This window comes from Leucopleurus acutus (assembly GCF_964270905.1).
Source record: "Leucopleurus acutus genome assembly, chromosome: 2".
Classification (NCBI taxonomy): Eukaryota; Metazoa; Chordata; class Mammalia; order Artiodactyla; family Delphinidae; genus Leucopleurus; species Leucopleurus acutus.
In genome coordinates this window covers 111,464,784-111,484,750 of record NC_139143.1, presented here as the reverse complement: position 1 = coordinate 111,484,750, position 19,967 = coordinate 111,464,784, and the positions used below count along the sequence as shown (strand labels likewise).

The window sequence follows — 19,967 nt, the reverse complement described above, 5'->3', positions numbered from 1 at the left end:
CGGCATGTGGGATCCTCCCAGACCGGGACACAAACCCATGTCCCCTGCATTGGCAGGCGGACTGTCAACCACTGTCAGGGAAGCCCCTATCTCATTCTTTTTAATAATTTATTGGAGATGCATTTATTCTTTAGTTATACCCACTATAAACAATTCTAAATCACATTGCAAGCACACAGTTTTCCATGTTAGAATAAAATTGAGTGACAGCTTAATGTTGCTTTTGTACTTAGGTTACACATTTGGATATGACTATTCGTGAGTACAGGGGAGAAGTGGAACAGAAAATAATTAAATTAGAGGGTACTCTGGAGAAATCAGAATTGGAACTTAAAGAAAGCAACAAACAGGTAAATTATTAAAAATTACGTCTTAAATTGTTTAAAAAAAATAACTCCTTAACTGTAAGCATCTGTTATTCACATAATACAGCTTTTTAATAGAATACAAACAATAAAAATACTGCATTATTTTACTTTATTATTTATTTATTAATTTATTGTTTTTTCACTGTGCTGTGTAGCTTGTGGGATCTTAGTTCCCCAACCAGGGATTGAACCTGGACCCTTGGCAGTGACAGCATGGAGTCCTAACCACAGGACTGCCAGGGAATTCCCAATACTGCATAATTTTAATTATCTTGTACATCCTATGTTATATTCATTTTCTTCTCAATTTTTTCCCCAGCTTTATTGAGGTATAATTGACAAAAAATGGCATATATTTAAGATGTACAACATGATGTTTTAATATACACATACATTATGACATAATTACAGTAATCAAACTAATTAACATATCTACAACCTCATATAGTTACTTTTTTTTATGAGAACACTTATCAAGTATACAACATAGTATTACTAATTACACTCATTCACTGTGCCATACATTGTATCTCCAGAATTTATTCATCCTGCCTAACTGAAACTTTGTACCCTTCCACCACATTTTTCCTTTTCTCTGACTCCCCGGCTTCTGGTGCTTACCCTTTTAATGTTATTTTAAATGTATTTTTTTTGTATGTCAACGTGTTCACATATTTATTATAATGTGTGCATATTTGAATATGTATAAAATATCTCTGGAAGGATTTGCAAGTAATTCTATTAACTGTGGTTGCCTCTAAGGAAGGAACATAGTAAAGAAGGGGAGTTTGTTTTCACTAATTGTATTTTTTACCTCATGCAGATAATTACCTGTAAAATTATTTTTAAGGCCACGTAATGTGTGTTGTTTTAACGTACCTTTATTTTCCTTTCTTATACAAATGTGGTTGAGACTGTCATCTCTTTTAGTATATTTTAGGTATACATATAAGCATTTTATTAGGCACAAGAATTCTGATACTTATGTCAAAGTTATGGTTGTTTTAAGAAAAACATATTTTTGAATCTTTGTTCTAATAAACTCACTCTCTTCTAAAAGAAAAAAGAAAAAAAAATGAAAAACATTTTTAAATTTTTGCTATTTTAGATATACATGTTTAAAACCTGACTTACTTGGATTGCATTTATGACTGAAGAATTATTTTTCTTTAGTTACATTAACATTGCTCTGTTTAAAATTCAGATAGAAGGTTTGAATGAAAAATTGCAAAATGCCAAAGAACAACTTCGAGAAAAAGAGTTTATAACACTACAAAATGAACAGGAGATAAGTCAACTGAAAAAAGAAACTGAACGGACACAAGAAAAGATGAAAGAAATGGAAATTGTAAGCAAATTATTTTCCTCCTAAGGAACAAGATTGATATAAATCGTTATGTTTTGTTTTTGTTTTTTTAGTGTTAAATATGCTTTATATTTATCTTTTATAAATTTATTTATTTATTTTTTGGCTGTGTTGGGTCTTCGTTTTGGTGCGCGGGCTTCTCATTGCGGTGGCTTCTCTTTGTTGCAGAGCACAGGCTCTAGGCACACGGGCTGCAGTAGTTGTGACAAGCGGGCTCAGTAGTCGTGGCTCATGGGCTCTAGAGCGCAGGCTCAGTAGTTGTGGTTTCCAGGCTCTAGAGCACAGGCTCAGTAGTTGTGGTGCATAGGCTTAGTTGCTCCATGGCATGTGGGATCTTCCCGGACCAGGGATCGAACCTGTGTCCCCTGCATTAGCAGGCGGATTCTTAACCACTGCGCCACCAGGGAAGTCCTTATGCTTCTTTTTTTTTTTTTTCTGCCTCTTTATTAGAGTATAATTGCTTTACAATGGTGTGTTAGTTTCTGCTTTATAACAAAGTGAATCAGTTATACATATACATATGCTCCCATATCTCTTCCGTCTTGCATCTCCCTCCCTATCCCACCCCTCCAGGCGGTCACAAAGCACCGAGCTGATCTCCCTGTGCTATGCGGATGCTTCCCACTAGCTATCTACCTTACGTTTGGTAGTGTATATATGTCCATGCCTCTCTCTCGCTTTGTCACAGCTTACCCTTCCCCCTCCCCATATCCTCAAGTCCATTCTCTAGTAGGTCTGTGTCTTTATTCCTGTCTTACCCCTAGGTTCTTCATGACATTTTTTCCCTTAAATTCCATATATATATGTTAGCAAAATTTGTCTTTCTCTTTATAACTTACTTCACTCTGTATGACAGACTCTAGGTCTATCCATCTCATTACAAATAGCTCCATTTCATTTCTTTTTATGGGTAATATTCCATTGTATATATGTGCCACATCTTCTTTATCCATTCATCTGATGATGGACACTTAGATTGTTTCCATCTCCTGGCTATTGTAAATAGAGCTGCAATGAACATTTTGGTACATGACTCTTTTTGAATGATGGTTTTCTCAGGGTATATGCCCAGTAGTGGGATTGCTGGGTCATATAGTAGTTCTATTTGCAGTTTTTTAAGGAACCTCCATACTGTTCTCCATAGTGGCTGTACCAATTCACATTCCCACCAGCAGTGCAAGAGTGTTCCCTTTTCTCTACACCCGCTCCAGCATTTATTGTTTGTAGATTTTTTGATGATGGCCATTCTGACTGGTGTGAGATGATATCTCATTGTAGTTTTGATTTGCATTTCTCTAATGATTAATGATGTTGAGCATTCTTTCATGTGTTTGTTGGCAGTCTGTATATCTTCTTTGGAGAAATGTCTATTTAGGTCTTCTGCCCATTTTTGGATTGGGTTGTTTGTTTTTTTGTTATTGAGCTGCTTATAAATTTTGGAGATTAATCCTTTGTCAGTTGCTTCATTTGCAAATATTTTCTCCATTCTGAGCATTGTCTTTTTGTCTTGTTTATGGTTTCCTTTGCTGTGCAAAAGCTTTGAAGTTTCATTGGTCCCATTTGTTCATTTTTGTTTTTATTTCCATTTCTCTAGGAGGTGGGTCAAAAAGGATCTTGCTGTGATTTATGTCATAGAGTGTTCTGCCTATGTTTTCCTCTAAGAGTTTGATAGTTTCTGGCCTTACATTTAGGTCTTTAATCCATTTTGAGCTTATTTTTGTGTATGGTGTTAGGGAGTGATCTAATCTCATACTTTTACATGTACCTGTCCAGTTTTCCCAGCACCACTTATTGAAGAGGCTGTCCTTTCTCCACTGTACATTCTTGCCTCCTTTATCAAAGATAAGGTGACCATATGTGCATGGGTTTATCTCTGGGCTTTCTGTCCTGTTCCATTGATCTATCTTTCTGTTTTTGTGCCAGTACCATACTGTCTTCATTACTGTAGCTTTGTAGTATAGTCTGAAGTTAGGGAGCCTAATTCTTGCAGCTCCGTTTTTTGTTCTCAAGATTGCTTTGGCTATTCAGGGTCTTTTGTGTTTCCATACAAATTGTGAAATTTTTTGTTCTAGTTCTGTGAAAAATGCCAGTGGTAGTTTGATAGGGATTGCATTGAATCTGTAGATTGCTTTGGGTAGTAGAGTCATTTTCACAACGTTGATTCTTCCAATCCAAGAACATGGTATATCTCTTCATCTATTTGTATCATCTTTAATTTCTTTCATCAGTGTCTTATAATTCTCTGCATACAGGTCTTTTGTCTCCTTAGGTAGGTTTATTCCTAGATATTTTATTCTTTTTGTTGCAGTGGTAAATGGGAGTGTTTTCTTGATTTCACTTTCATATTTTTCATCATTAGTGTATAGAAATGCCAGAGATTTCTGTGCATTTTGTATCCTGCTACTTTACCAAATTCATTGATTAGCTCTAGTAGTTTTCTGGTAGCATCTTTAGGATTCTCTATGTACAGTATCATGTCATCTGCAAACAGTGACAGCTTTACCTCTTCTTTTCCGACTTGGATTCCTTTTATTTTCTTTTCTTCTCTGATTGCTGTGGCTAAAACTTCCAAAACTATGTTGAATAAGAATAGTGAGAGTGGGCAACCTTGTCTTGTTCCTGATCTTAGTGGAAATGCTTTCAGTTTTTCACCATTGAGGACAATGTTGGCTGTGGGTTTGTCATATATGGCCTTTATTATGTTGAGGAAAGTTCCCTCTGTGCCTACTTTCTGCAGGGTTTTTATCATAAATGGGTGTTGAATTTTGTCAAAAGCTTCCTCTGCATCTATTGAGATGATCATATGGTTTTTCTCGTTCACTTTGTTAATATGGTGTATCACATTGATTGATTTGCATATATTGAAGAATCCTTGCATTCCTGGAATAAACCCACTCGATCATGGTGGATGATCCTTTTAATGTGCTATTGGATTCTGTTTGCTAGTATTTTGTTGAGGATTTTTGATCTATGTTCATCAGTGATATTGGCCTGTAGTTTTCTTTCTTTGTGACATCCTTGTCTGGTTTTGGTATCAAGGTGATGGTGGCCTCATAGAATGAGTTTGGGAGTGTTCCTCCCTCTGCTATATTTTGGAAGAGTTTGAAAAGGATAGGTGTTAGCTCTTCTCTAAATGTTTGATAGAATTTGCCTGTGAAGCCATCTGGTCCTGGGCTTTTGTTTGTTGGAAGATTTTTCATCACATTTTCAATTTCAGTGCTTGTGATTGGTCTGTTCATATTTTCTATTTCTTCCTGATTCAGTCTTGGCAGGTTGTGCCTTTCTAAGAATTTGTCTATTTCTTCCAGGTTGTCCATTTTATTGGCATAGAGTTGCTTGTAGTAATCTCTCATGATCTTTTGTATTTCTGCAGTGTCAGTTGTTACTTCTCCTTTTTCATTTCTAATTCTATTGATTTGAGTCTTCTCCCTTTTTTTCTTGATGAGTCTGGCTAATGGTTTATCAATTTTGTTTATCTTCTCAAAGAACCAGCTTTTAGTTTTATTGATCTTTGCTATCGTTTCCTTCATTTCTTTTTCATTTATTTCTGATCTCATTTTTATGATTTCTTTCCTTCTGCTAACTTCAGGGTTTTTTTGTTCTTCTTTCTCTAATTGCTTTAGGTGCAAGGTTAGGTTGTTTATTTGAGATGTTTCCTGTTTCTTAAGGTAGGATTGTATTGCTATAAACTTCCCTCTTAGAACTGCTTTTGCTGCATCCCATAGGTTGTGGGTCGTCGTGTTTCCATTGTCATTGGTTTCTAGGTATTTTTTTATTTCCTCTTTGACTTCTTCACTGATCACTTCGTTATTAAGTAGTGTATTGTTTAGCCTCCATCTGTTTGTATTTTTTACAGATCTTTTCCTGTAATTGATATCTAGTCTCATAGCGTTGTGGTCGGAAAAGATACTTGATACAATTTCAAATTTATTAACTTTACCAAGGCTTGATTTGTGACCCAAGATATGATCTATCCTGGAGAATGTTCCATGAGCACCTCAGAAAAATGTGTATTCTGTTGTTTTTGGATGGAATGTCCTATAAATATCAATTAAGTCCATCTTGTTTAATGTATCATTTAAAGCTTGTGTTTCCTTATTTATTTTCATTTTGGATGATCTGTCCATTGGTGAAAGTGGGGTATTAAAGTCCCTTACTATGAATGTGTTACGGTCGATTTTCCCTTTTATGGCTGTTAGTATTTGCCTTATGTATTGAGGTGCTCCTATGTTGCGTGCATAAATATTTACAATTGTTATATCTTCTTCTTGGATTGATCCCTTGATCATTATGTGGTGTCCTTCTTTGTCTCTTCTAATAGTCTTTATTTTAAAGTCTATTTTGTCTGATATGAGAATTGCTACTCCAGGTTTCTTTTGGTTTCCATTTGCATGGAATATCTTTTTCCATCACCTTACTTGGAGTCTGTATGTGTCTCTAGGTCTGAAGTGGGTCTCTTGTAGACAGCATGTATATGGGTCTTGTTTTTGTATCCATTCAGCCAATCTGTGTCTTTTGGTGGGAGTATTTAGTCCATTTACATTTAAGGTAATTATCGATATGTATGTTCCTATTCCCATTTTCTCAATTGTTTTGGGTTCGTTATTGTAGGTGTTTTCCTTCTCTTGTGTTTCTTGCCTAGAGAAGTTCCTTTAGCATTTGTTGTAAAGCTGGTTTGGTGGTGCTGAACTCTCTCAGCTTTTGCTTGTCTGTAAAGGTTTTAATTTCTCCATCAAATCTGAATGAGATCCTTGCTGGGTAGAGTAATCTTGGTTGCAGATTTTTCTCCTTCATCACTTTAAATGTGTCCTGCCAGTCCCTTCTGGCTTGCAGCGTTTCTGCTGAAAGATCAGCTGTTAACCTTATGGGGATTCCTTTATGTGTTATTTGTTGTTTTTCCCTTGTTGCTTTTAATATGTTTTCTTTGTATTTAATTTTTGACAGTTTGATTAATATGTGTCTTGGCATATTTCTCCTTGGATTTTTCCTGTATGGGACTCTCTGTGCTTCCTGGACTTGATTAACTATTTCCTTTCCCATATTAGGGAACTTTTCATCTATAATATCTTCAAATATTTTGTCAGTCCCTTTCTTTTTCTCTTCTTCTTCTGGGACCCCTATAATTCGAATGTTGGTGTGTTTAATGTTGTCCCAGAGGTCTCTGAGACTGTCCTCAGTTCTTTTCATTCTTTTTTCTTTATTCTGCTCTGCAGTAGTTATTTCCACTATTTGATCTTCCAGGTCACTTATCTGTTCTTCTGCCTCAGTTATTCTGCTATTGATCCCATCTAGAGTATTTTTCATTTCATTTATTGTGTTGTTCATCATTGTTTGTTTCATCTTTAGTTCTTCAAGGTCCTTGTTAAATGTTTCTTGCATTTTGTCTATTCTATTTCCAAGATTTTGGATCATCTTTACTATCATTATTCTGAATTCTTTTTCAGGTAGACTGCCTATTTCCTCTTCATTTGTTAGGTCTGGTGGGTTTTTATCTTGCTCCTTCATCTGCTGTGTGTTTTTCTGTCTTTTCATTTTGCTTATCTTACTGAGTTTGGAGTCTCCTTTTTGCAGGCTGCTGGTTCGTAGTTCCCTTTGTTTTTGGTGTCTGTCCCCAATGGCTAAGGTTGGTTCAATGGGTTGTGTAGGCTTCCTGGTGGAGGGGACTAGTGCCTGTGTTCTGGTGGATGACGCTGGATCTTGTCTTTCTGGTGGGCAGGTCCACGTCTGGTGGGGTGTTTTGGGGTGTCTGTAGACTTATGATTTTAGGCAGCCTCTCTGCTAATGGGTGGGGTTGTGTTCTTGTCTTGCTAGTTGTTTGGTATAGGGTGTCCAGCACTGTAACTTGCTGGTTGTTGAGTGAAGCTGGGTGCTGGTGTTGAGATGGAGATCATTGGGAGATTTTTGCCATTTGATATTATGTGGAGCTGGGAGGTCTCTTGTGGACCAGTGTCCTAAAGTTGGCTCTCCCACCTCAGAGGCACAGCACTGACTCCTGGCTGCAGCACCAAGAGCCTTTCATCCACACGGCTCAGAATAAAAGGGAGAAAAAGTAGAAAGAAAGAATTAGTAGAAGTAGAAAGAAAGAAGGAATGAAAGAAAGAAAGGAGGGAGGGAGGAAGGAACGAGGGAAGGAAGAAGAAAAAGAAAGAAGATAAAGTAAAATAAAGTAAGATAAAATATAATAAAGTTATTAAAATAAAAAATAATTATTTAAAAAAACGGATGGATAGAACCCTAGGACAAATGGTGGAAGCAAAGCTCTACAGACAGAATCTCACACAGAAGTATACACATACACACTCACAAAAAGAGGAAAAGGGGAAAAAATCATAAATCTTGCTCTCAAAGTCCATCTCCTCAATTTGGGATGATTCATTGTCTAAAGGAGGGAGGGAAGGAAAGAAAGAAAGAAGATAACATAAAATTAAATACAGTTATTAAAATAAAAAATAATTATTAAGAAAAAAATTAAAAAGAAAAAAAAAAACAGACGGATAGAACCCTAGGACAAATGGTGGAAGCAAAGCTATACAGACAAAATGTCACACAGAAGCATACACATACACATTCACAAAAAGAGGAAAGGGGGAAAAATCATAAATCTTGCTCTCAAAGTCCACCTCCTCAAAATGGGATGATTTGTTTTCTATTCATGTATTCACAGATGCAGGGTACATCAAGTTGATTGTGGAGCTTTAATCCGCTGCTTCTGAGGCTGCTGGGAGAGATTTCCCTTTCTCTTCTTTGTTCTCACAGCTCCCAGGGGCTCAGTTTTGGATTTGCCCCCCCTCCCCCCCCCCCCGCATGTAGGTCACAAGAGTGCATCTGTTCTTCACTCAGACAGGACAGGGTTAAAGGAGCCGCTGAGTCGGGGGCTCTGGCTCACTCAGGCCAGAGGGAGGAAGGGGCACGGAGTGTGGGGCGGGCCTGCGCTGGCAGAGGCCGGCGTGGTGTTGCACCAGCCTGAGGCGTGCCGTGCGTTCTCCCGGGGAAGTTGTTTCTGGATCCCGGGACCCTGGCAGTGGCAGGCTGCACAGGCTCTTCGGAAGGGGGGTGTGGATAGTGACCTGTGTTCGCAGACAGCCTTCTTGGTGGCGGCAGCAGCAGCCTTAGCGTCTCATGCAGGTCTCTGGGGTCCGCACTTTTAGCTGTGGCTCGAGCCCGTCTCTGGAGCTCCTTTTAGCAGCGCTCTTAATCCCCTCTCATCGCACACCAGGAAACAAAGACGGAAGAAAAAGTCTCTTGCCTCTTCGGTAGGTCCAGACTTTTCCCCGGACTCCCTCCCGGCTAGCCGTGGTGCACTAACCCCTTCAGGCTATGTTCAAGCCGCCAACCCCAGTCCTCTCCCTGCGCTCCGACCGAAACCCGAGCCACAGCTCGCAGCCCCGCCCGCCCCGGCGGGTGAGCAGACAAGCCTCTCGGGCTGGTGAGTGCCGGTCGGCACCGATCCTCTGTGCGGGAATCTCGCCGCTTTGCCCTCCGCACCCCTGTTGCTACGCTCTCCTCCGCGGCTCCGAAGCTTTCCCCCTCCGCCGCCGGCAGTCTCCACCTGCGTAGGGGCTTCCTAGTGTGTGGAAACCTTTCCTCCTTCACAGCTCCCTCCCCCTGGTGCAGGTCCCGTCCCTATTCTTTTGTCTCTGTTTTTTCTTTTGCCGTACCCAGGTACGTGGGGAGTTTCTTGCCTTTTGGGAGGGCCGAGGTCTTCTGCCAGCGTTTAGTAGGTGTTCTGTAGGAGTTGTTCCACGTGTAGATGTATTTCTGGTGTATCTGTGGGGAGGAAGGTGATCTCCGCGTCTTACTCTTCCGCCATCTTCCCCTCGTCTAAAATCTTTATATTTTAAACTGATTGGTTTTAGTATGTGATTGGTATTTAGTATGCACAGAAACTGTGCCATAAGTATTTTTAGGCTAATTATTTGTGCCAGATACCTACTATTTTCCTTATCTTATTAATTACTTTATTCTGATGTTCTGATTATAGGTGAGGTTATCATCTTATTTGTCTTTATATTCCTTATAGGCATTTGCATATCTCTCACATAGTAAATCCATGATATATGCTCACTTGATCAATAAATATATGTATGTTTTAATTGAGAACCTACTATGTGATAGAACTGAAGATCAGATATTAATAGGATGCACTCCTTTGTCCTTGAGGGACTCTATCCAGAGAATGAATTAACAGATAGTTGTATTTTATTGAGGCCAAGTACATTGAGTTGCCAGATAAAGTTTGATGACTTCATATCATCAGTTTGCATGTGTGTTGACTACTGAACTCATTCCACCCACTTGCCTTTTTTTAAAAGTGAATTTGTTTCTAAGAGCTCTCATGGATGTAACTTTTTTTTGTTTTTAAATACTATACTCAACTTTAAAACTTAATATCAATATATAGCTCTTTATTGTGTTTGATTAATTGATTATCTGTCTCTTCCAGTTGAATATAAACTCCACAAGGGTAGCCACTTTGTCTCCTCTGTTCACTCCTTTATCCTCAACACCTAGAATAGTACATATCACATAGTAAGCATGAATAAATATTTGTTGGATTATATATCAATACATAAATTAAGCAGGGTCTCTGAGACCAAGTTTGGGCCCCAGTGAGAAAAAAGAAAGGTTACTGGCTCAATCATTTCATGTTCCTTAACAAGGGCTGGCTAAAAATATTTACATGAGATTTATACTGATATACAACACTGTTGGACCTTAGGCCCCCATTCTAGACATTAGGGTCCTAGTGATTTGTACTGGTTTCTTTCCTTCTTATCAGCCCTAAAGTCAAGCGTCATTATCTACCATCTAATCTACCTCACTGAGCCAATTTAGAACTAATTTACTTTTTACTGATTTCTTTTTCTCTAAGAAATAATACTTTACTAGGGATTTAACTGAGGAATGTAAAAGGTTTTCAGAAGGAGTAGTAGTCCCAATAACAAATTTCCCTTTTGCAGTTAATAAGATCATCCTTAACCAAGCTGTGTGGGTTAGTGGTAGGTTTTGATTATTCACGCCAGTATATTCTCCATCTTTGACATGGATAATGAAATATTAACGTCTTTCTTTTCTTTATATTATTATATATTCTGTGATGTTGCATCATAATGTTAAAGGATTATGCAGCTTGCATATTAAAGTCATGTAAAATATACCAGTGAGTCCCAGATTTATTACAGTACTTTTGTCATTTTTTTATCATTAAAAAAGAAAACATTTTCGAATGTTAGTTTCACAGTGGATGATATTCATTATATGTTAAATTATATAGAGGTTTAGTTGGGAGGGGTTAAGTCATTTATTAAAAGAGAAATCAGAGTAAGAATAGGTTATCTGTATCATTTTATTTTGAAACCTACAAATATCTTGTGCATTTCAGGTTATGAAAGAGCAGGAACAGTACATTGCAACTCAGTACAAGGAGGCCATAGATTTGGAGCAAGAATTGAGGCTATCTCGGGAGCATTTGCAGAACTCTCATACAGAATTGGTGGAGGCTCATCGTCAACAAGTGCAAGCACAGAGAGAAGTAGAAAGGCTGTCAAGTGAACTGGAGGAAATAAAGCAACTCTCTAAAGAGAAAGTAATCCCTATTCTAATTTTACCTTACTGAAAATAGTAAAATTTTTAACCTTTACTTTTTCGACTATAGAATATAGTTCTTACAAAAGTTAATTGTGTTCCACAACAATGTGAATGTATTTAATACCACCAAATTTTACACTTAAAAATGATTAAGGTGGTAAATTTTATGTTATGTGTATTTTACCCAAATTTTTTAAAAAACTGTTATATTTAGCACAGCATTGTAGTGTAACTTGGAAGTCTCTCAGAACTGAGTATTAGTCAAACTAATTAGTTTTCAATAAAATGAGTTATAAAGCACTTTCAGACTTTCAAGTGAATTTGAGCTATAACTCAAACAAAAAAAAATCTAATCTTTTTTAAAATATTTATTCATTATTTATTTATTTAATATAATTTATTTTTGGCTGCATTGTGTCTTAGTTGCAGCACACGGGATCTTCATTGAGGCATGTGGGATCTTTCATTGCAGCACACAGGCTCTTCGTTGTGGCGCGTGGGCTTCTCTCTAGTTGTGGCATGCAGGCTCCAGGGTGCGTGGGCTCGGTAGTTGTGGCGCTTGGGCTCCAGGGTGCATGGGTTCTGTAGCTTGCAGCACGCGGGCTCTAGTTGAGGCACACGAGCTCAGTAATTGTGGCACACTGGCTTAGTTGCCCCGCAGCATGTGTGCTCTTAGTTCCCTGACCAGGAATCGAACCCGCGTCCCCTGCATTGTAAGGCGGATTCTTTACCACTGGACCACCAGGGAAGTCTCTAATAAATCTTTTTTAGTAAAAACTTTTTACATTTGTAGCCATTCATATATGAAAACTGACTATCTAAATTTATAACTGTTAGAAACCTGCAGTCCAGAACCCTTGGGGAGGAAAAGAGCTTTTAAATAGCAAGAGCACTAATATAGATTGTATTTCCCTAGTATTAGATAGAAAGTTAACAACTTGGCTTAAAAATATTTAGATTGATATATGTGAGTTAATTACTTAGACTTCGAAAAAAATGTATTTATTGGTATTCTAGAAAAGTTCTTGTGATTTTTCTGCTTTCTATTATGGTTACTAATTCAGTACGGGAATTGACCGAAAATGTTTTTACATTTAGCCTTGGTTAACCTAATGACATTTTTATTCACATTTCTGGGTGGTTAGACTAATAAAAATTATACAGGGAATTTTTACTAGAATGTCAGGCACATGGGAGTCTACTAGGAAAAGGGAGGCTATCTTTTATCTCATTTCTGTCCTTATCAATAGTATCTAAATGTAGTATAATTGATTTTATCTGATAAACTAAGCTCAGTTAATCAAATAAGTAAGTGAAAGTGGGGAATTATTAAAAATGACATTTTAGGCCTTCCCTGGTGGCGCAGTGGTTAAGAATCTGCCTGCTGATGCAGGTGACATGGGTTCGAGCCCTGGTCCTGGAAGATCCCACATGCTGCAGAGCAACTAAGCGCGTGCATCACAACTACTGAGCCTGCTCTCTAGAGCCTACAAGCCACAACTACTGAAGCCCATGTGCCACAACTACTGAAGCCCACGCACCTAGAGCCAGTGCTCCACAAGAAAAGCCACCGCAATGAGAAACACGTGCACCGCAACCAAGAGTAGCCCATGCTTGACGCAGCTAAAGACAGCCCGCACGCAAAAACGAAGACCTAGGGCTTCCCTGGTGGCACAGTGGTTGAGAGTCCGCCTGCCGATGCAGGGGACACGGGTTCGTGCCCCGGTCCGGGAAGATCCCACATGCTGCAGAGCGGCTGGGCCCGTGAGCCATGGCCGCTGAGCCTGTGCATCTGGAGCCTGTGCTCCGCAATGGGAGAGGCCACAACAGTGAGAGGCCCGCGTACCACATAAAAAAAAAAAAGAAAAAATGAAGACCCAATGCAGCCCCAATGCAGCGAAAGATAAATAAATAAATAAACATTAAAAAAAAATGACACTTTAGGGCTTCCCTGGTGGCACAGTGGTTAAGAATCCACCTGCCAACGCAGGGGACACAGGTTCAAGCTCTGGTCCAGGAATATCCCACATGCTGCAGAGCAACTAGGCCCGTGCGCCACAACTCCTGAGCCCCCGTGCCTCAACTACTGAAGCCCGCGTGACTAGAGCCCGTGCTTCGCAACAAGAGAAGCCACCACAGTGAGAAGCCCGCTCACCACAACGAAGAGTAGCCCCCGCTCGCCGCAACTAGAGAAAGCCTGCGCAGCAACGAAGACCCAATGCAGCCAAAAATAATAAATAAACAAAATAAATACATTTATTTTTAAAAACTGACACTTTAAGTATTATATTTTAACCCAAAAATCTAAGTTTACATTCATGTGTTAATCTTTTAATGTGGGACCAAATCTTGGTTTTTGTTGTATGGTAGGGTCACTTGATTAAAATTCCACCTAGTCTTTCTTGCATAAACCATACTCATATTCCATCATCTATAGTTTCCAATTTTAGTTTCTTAAAATGGAAAAAGAATTGAAAGACATTTGTGAATCAGAGGATAGCATCTCATATTTTTTATGGGATTTCACACAATATTTTACAACTATCCTGACTGGTTCTAATTGGGTAGCAAATGTTTGTGACTCACTCATTGAATTGTCTCAAAGCATATAACTTAGTTTTCATATAAAAACATTCATTTTACATGCATATTTCATCAATGTTCATAATGTATAATAAAATTACATAATTGTAGTCACAAACACAACTAGCATAAATAGGTCTGGATAAATACACAACTGACTGTAGATAAGCAAACAGCACATCTGGTGAGCAAAAATGCATACCCATACCTAAGAGCAGACTATTATCTGCCAAAGTTCAGTGTTCTGTGGTTATTAGTTTATTTTACAAAACGCATTGGTTAGTGAACTTCTGTTATATTATGATAACAAACAATATACTGATACTTTCCCATTAGTACTCTCTTAAAGATCTAGATTAAAATCTAGATTAATACATTTTTTAAAGTGTACATTTAATATGGTAACTGTGTATGAGTACATAGTATTATAAAAGATTAAGATACTTCTATAAATGTGGTGAGTTGTTTAGCTATAATAGCCAAATAAACAAGTAATGTAACCTTTACTTAATATGTCATTTTAAGGAAGCTCATGGAAAACATTTAGCTGAAGAGTTGGGGGCTTCTCAAGTACGTGAAGCTCAGTTAGAAGTAAGAATGCAAGCAGAAATCAAGAAATTGTCAGCAGAAGTAGAATCTGTCAAAGAAGCTTATCATCTAGAGGTAAATAAAAATTTAATTTGTTCTATTACCCCCTGCTAAAGTGTGTTGATCTATCTGAACAAAGTATAAGTCTAGCTCTTAAATGTTCATTATAGAGTAATACATGTGGTCTTCCATTTCTGGTATCCTAAACGTATAACTTTTGCTTCATATCCAGTGAACTAATATTCTGTGGGGTTAAGAGGTTGAATTCTTTAGTCAGGCATCCTGGTTCTAAATCTCAGCTCATTACTTGACACTTATGTAACCTTGGGCAACTAACTTAACATCTTTAACTAAAATGGATATAATAATGCTATCTATTTCATAAAACTGTGTTGAGGATTAAATGAATTAGTGTAGTTAAAGTTCTTACACTAGAGCCTGGCACATCATTATCATTGTATCATTGGTTATAAAATAGTGCTTGCCAAAACTAACTGGAGGTATTTAATAACCAATATAAGCCGTTTCATGTGATGTAGATCTATTAATGTGTTGTAATTTTCAACATTTGCTCTGATAGTAAGTTAGAGAGGCAGTACAATACTTTTTATCTATCCATGTGTCCTGAGCCTTTATAGAAATGGGCAGTGTCACCCATTAGAATAGCATTTCTTGTCTTTTTAAAAACTATATTTGAAGATATCCAGAATTTATGTTTAAGATCTGAATAAATTACTTATGAAGTTCTAATAAAGCATTTTTCTGTATGGCAATGGTTGCAAATATATTTATATTAAACTCATTTCTAGGGAGTTTGGTAACATCTTTGTGAGGGATAAGTTGGGTTTGTGGTCACCATGTCTTGTTTAAATGCATTTAGAGTCAAATCTCTTTGAAAACATTGTCTGCCAAACAAAACACATTTGCAAGCTGAATCCAGTCCTCAGGCCAAGAGATTACAACCTTTGGTCTTTAGAGACAAATGTGAATGCTGATGAGTTCAGCATAATTATTTGATATTAGCTGGTCAACTTAGTGACCATCAGTAATAATTGGTCCATCTCAAGTATTTGCCAGGAACTACTCAGTATGCTTTTATTACATGGTCTGAATTTCTACTTTTATTTTAATCATCCAATTTTTTACTTTTAGTTTTATAAGCATCCTGAAATTATTTATAAGCAATAGTACATAAAATGAATTATAAAAATTGGTTCTAGTATTGCTGTTTAATATCTGGTATTAATATTTTATATGCATCATATAAAAACACCTAATATGGATACTCGCACAGGGGCTGCAGCTGGTGTCTTGGAGGCCTGTTGGGGATGAAGGCACCCAGCACAATGCTTTTCCAGTCAGGCCCCAGACATGCTGGTCCTTTTAAGCCTCGTGGTGAAACAGCTGTTTAACCCATTCAGACAGAAAAATGAAAGCTCTACATAGGAACACGATGTGAATGGAAGAGACCTTTCATTATGCAAACAGTATGGAACTCTAAACAGACACTAAAAACAGCTCTCATCTTAAGAACCCAGCACTTGTGTCACAGTAAAAGTTAGGTGCTGGTGGAACAGCTTTTGATAAATGAAGACTTCCAGCCAAAGGGTGATACCTTTGGACCCATCTTGCATTCGTGATCAGATTGGATACCTCCCATCCTGAGGCTCCCCAAGACTTTTGAAAAGTTTTTCAGTGATCCTTACAGAAAGACACCCTCTCCAGAGAAATGCAGTATTTATATACAGTGCATTGGATCTCTAGGAAACACCAGAGTTATCAGTGAAGAATATATTAAATGACTCAAGGGCTACTGTGAAGCATTTTTCTGTGGCTTGACAGTAAAGCTCCTAGAACCAGTTCCTGTCTCTGCAAGGTGTTCTTTTAGAGTCAGTGATAACATCCAAAACCTACAAATTCATGCAGGGCATACCCTGAAGTTCTAAAAAATTAGAAGCCTAAAGATGCCTTCTGTGTTGTGGGAATAACACTGAGCATTACCCAAGAGATTCCCTGGAATTTTGCCTTTGGACAGGCCTCTTTAACAGATGGTATGGGGATATTCAGCCTTGTCAGGTATGGCGTTTTTTTAATAGTTTATCTTATGAAGGCAAGGTAAAGAAGCTGCAGAGAACACCTTCAAACGACTATTCAATTTTTGATAACTATTACATTCCTGAAATGACTAGTGTTTTGCCACTTTGATCCTATAAAACTTTAACCCATGAGATTGGACACAGATTTGGACTTTAACACTGCCAGTGGCTTGAACATCTAATGCAAGGTTCCAAAGATTTGGGAAAAGCTGACCAGTGCCCCCTAAACTTTTACCCTATCTGTTTACACAAGTTACAGCATGCTATTGGTTGTAGCACTGTGGAAGGGTACAAAGCGCTGGTGAGGTGGATTGAAGATGAATCTGCTGACACACCTCCCTCCAAAACATAGTCATGAGGATAATGTGAATTTGCCAAAACCTGTAGAAGCCTTTAAGGAATGGAAAGAGTGGATAATAAAATGCCTTGCTATTTTCCAAAAATAAGGACCTTCAAATAGGAGTAATTAAAATAAATACTTACAGGTTAAAAAATATATATATAGGTTTTTTTGTTGTTGTTCTTAACAAAGATTTTTTTAAAGTGTGTATGTTGGTTGAATATAAAAATGAGAGGATATGTCATTAAAGTAATAGGAAAGGAGATCAATAGTTTTTAACTGTAATTTTTAAAATACAGGTTTCAGAGTTGTCAGAAAAGTTATTTAATTGCAAAACTCCTGATTTTTTCCAATGAAAATGAGATTTTTTTAAACTTTATTATGGAAAATTTTAAACATATTCAAAAGTAGAATAGTATAACTCTTCCTATATATTGTTCAACTTCAGTAATTATCAACTCACGGCCAATTTGATTTAATCTATAAGTATGTCGACCATCTCTTTTATCTAAAAGGAAATACTTTTGAGAATGAAAAAGGGTGCTATTAGTAACTACACCAGGATACCAGGCATAAAACCTAGACAGCTATAGGCAAACTGGGAAGTATGGTCACCTTTATGGTCATCTTTAACCTCACTCACTTCCCTTTCTTCCCTTCCCCACATTCCCCCACATATCACATATTGTTTTGAAGCAAATCCCAAACATGATTGTTTCATCAGTAAACATTTCTAAAAGATACGGACTATTTTAATAAATTTATTTATTTATTTTTATTTTTGGCTGCATTGGGTCTTCATTGCGGTGTGCAGGCTTCTCATTGCGGTGGCTTCTCTTGTTGCAGAGCACAGGCTCTAGGCACGCGGGCTTCAGTAGTTGTGGCTCGCAGGCTCTAGAGTGCAGGTTCAGTAGTTGTGGTGCACGGGCTTAGTTGCTCTGAGACATGTGGGATCTTCCCGGACCAGGGTTCGAACCCGTGTCCCTGCATTGGCAGGTGGATTCGTAACCACTGCGCCATCAGGGAAGTCGGATGAGGGCTATTTTAAAAAAACATAACCACAATGCTATTATTACACCTAAAAATTGACTTTAATTCCTTAATGTCATCATACATCCAATCATTGTTCAGATTTCCTCAGTTATCACAAAAATGTCTTTATAGCTGATTTGTTCAAATCAGGATCCAAAAGCAGTCCATGGTATTTCGTTAACTGTTCTTAAGTAAATTTAAAACTATGGGTTCCTTCTCCCCTTTTTCCCTCTAGTATGTTATTTGTTGAGAAATCATGTTTGTAACTACAAACAGAATTTACTTTCGTTTAAGTGGAAATGGAAAGTATTAGAATGTTGTTGAAACCAACTTCACCCTGTTTTCTTTCTTCCTTTCCTTTTCAATTTTGGGGCTATGTAGATGATTTCACATCAGGAGAAGCATGCGAAGTGGAAGATTACTGCTGATTCTCAAAAGACTTCTGTTCAGCAACTAAATGAACAGTTAGAGAAAACAAAACTAGAATTAAAAGAAGCTCAGGACACTATAAGCAATTTGCATCAGCAAGTCCAAGACAGGAATAAAGTAATTGAAGCTATAAACGAAGCATTACTTATTAAAGTAAGTAAACATATAAAAGTACATAAAGCAGAACTATAATGAAGTAAATTTATGACTTATTTTCCCATCCTTGTAGTTTGTAGAGGACTAAATAACCAAAAATTGACCTATTTGAATAAAATGCACTTTATTTAGAAGACACTGAATTTAGACATTATTTATTTGATATGTATCATATTACCACAGGAGAAATAATTTACGTTCAACCATGAACTTAAAAAAAATTTTGTGTGTGTGTGTGAGAACATTCAAGTTCTAATCTTTCAGCAAATTTCAATTATACAACTAGTGTTACCAACTGTAGTCATCATGTTATATATTAGATCCCTCAGACTTTAGTCATCTTATACCTGAAAGGTTGTACCCTGTTAGCAACCTCTCCTATTTCCCCCACCACCCAGCCTCTGGCAACCACTTTCCTGCTCACTGTTTCTATGAGTTTGACTTTTTTTTTTTTTTAAGATTCCACATATAAGTGATATCATGCAGTATTTGTCTTTCTCTGTTTTATTTCACTTAGCATAATGCCCTCAAGGTCCATTCATGTTGTTCCAAAGGGCATATTGTATATTCCATTGTATGTATATTTACCACATCTTTTTTTTTTTTTAACATCTTTGTTAGAGTATAACTGCTTTACAATGGTGTGTTAGTTTCTGCTTTATAACAAAGTGAATCAGTTATACATATACATATGTCCCCATATCTCTTTCCTCTTGTGTCTCCCTCCCTCCCACCCTCCCTATCCCACCTCTCTAGGTGGTCACAAAACACCGAGCTGATCTCCCTGTGCTATGTGGCTGCTTCCCACTAGCTATCTATTTTACGTTTGGTAGTACCACATCTTCTTTATCCATTCATCCGTTGATGGGCACTTAGGTTTTTTCCTTATCTGAGCTATTGTGAATAATGCTGCAATGAACATAGGAGTACAGATATCTCTGATAACCTGTTTTCATTCCCTTTGAATATATACCCAGAAGTGGTATTGCTGGATCGAATGATAGTTCTATTTTTAATTTTGGGGGGAAGCTTCATGCTGTTTTCCTTAATGGCTGTACCAGTTTACATGCCCACCAACAGTGCACAGGGGCTCCCTTTTTTCCACACCCTTGCCAACACTCATCTCTTTTTGATGTCTTTTTGATGATAGCCATTCTAACAGTATAAGGTGATATCTCATTTGATTTTGATATGCATTTCCCAGATGGTTAGTGATATTGAGTACCTTTTCATGTACCTATTGGCTCTTTGTATATCTTCTTTGAAAAAAATGTATATTCATTTCCTCTGCCCATTTTTTAATTAGATTGTTTCTTTGCTTTTGAGTTGTATGAGTTCTTTAGGTATTTTGGATATTAACTCCTTATCAGTAAATGATTTGCAAATATTTTTTCCCATTCTGTAGGTTGCCTTTTCATTTT

The 19,967-nt window shown here is 37.6% G+C and overlaps 1 protein-coding gene and 1 pseudogene across 2 annotated transcripts in view; both read left to right on the top strand.

The window, feature by feature from the left end:
- Positions 1-19,967, top strand: part of CCDC18 (coiled-coil domain containing 18) — a 119,652-nt gene that overhangs the window by 83,089 nt on the left and 16,596 nt on the right. The window contains exons 24-28 of the mRNA XM_082861385.1: positions 234-350; positions 1,573-1,716; positions 11,117-11,320; positions 14,431-14,568; positions 18,343-18,543. Of these exons, the coding sequence (XP_082717511.1) occupies positions 234-350; positions 1,573-1,716; positions 11,117-11,320; positions 14,431-14,568; positions 18,343-18,543 (804 nt within the window). The remainder of the gene's footprint in view (positions 1-233; positions 351-1,572; positions 1,717-11,116; positions 11,321-14,430; positions 14,569-18,342; positions 18,544-19,967) is intronic.
- LOC309975993 (archaemetzincin-2-like) lies at positions 16,081-17,035 on the top strand (annotated as a pseudogene). The gene has a single exon. The product of its transcript is annotated as an archaemetzincin-2-like (transcript).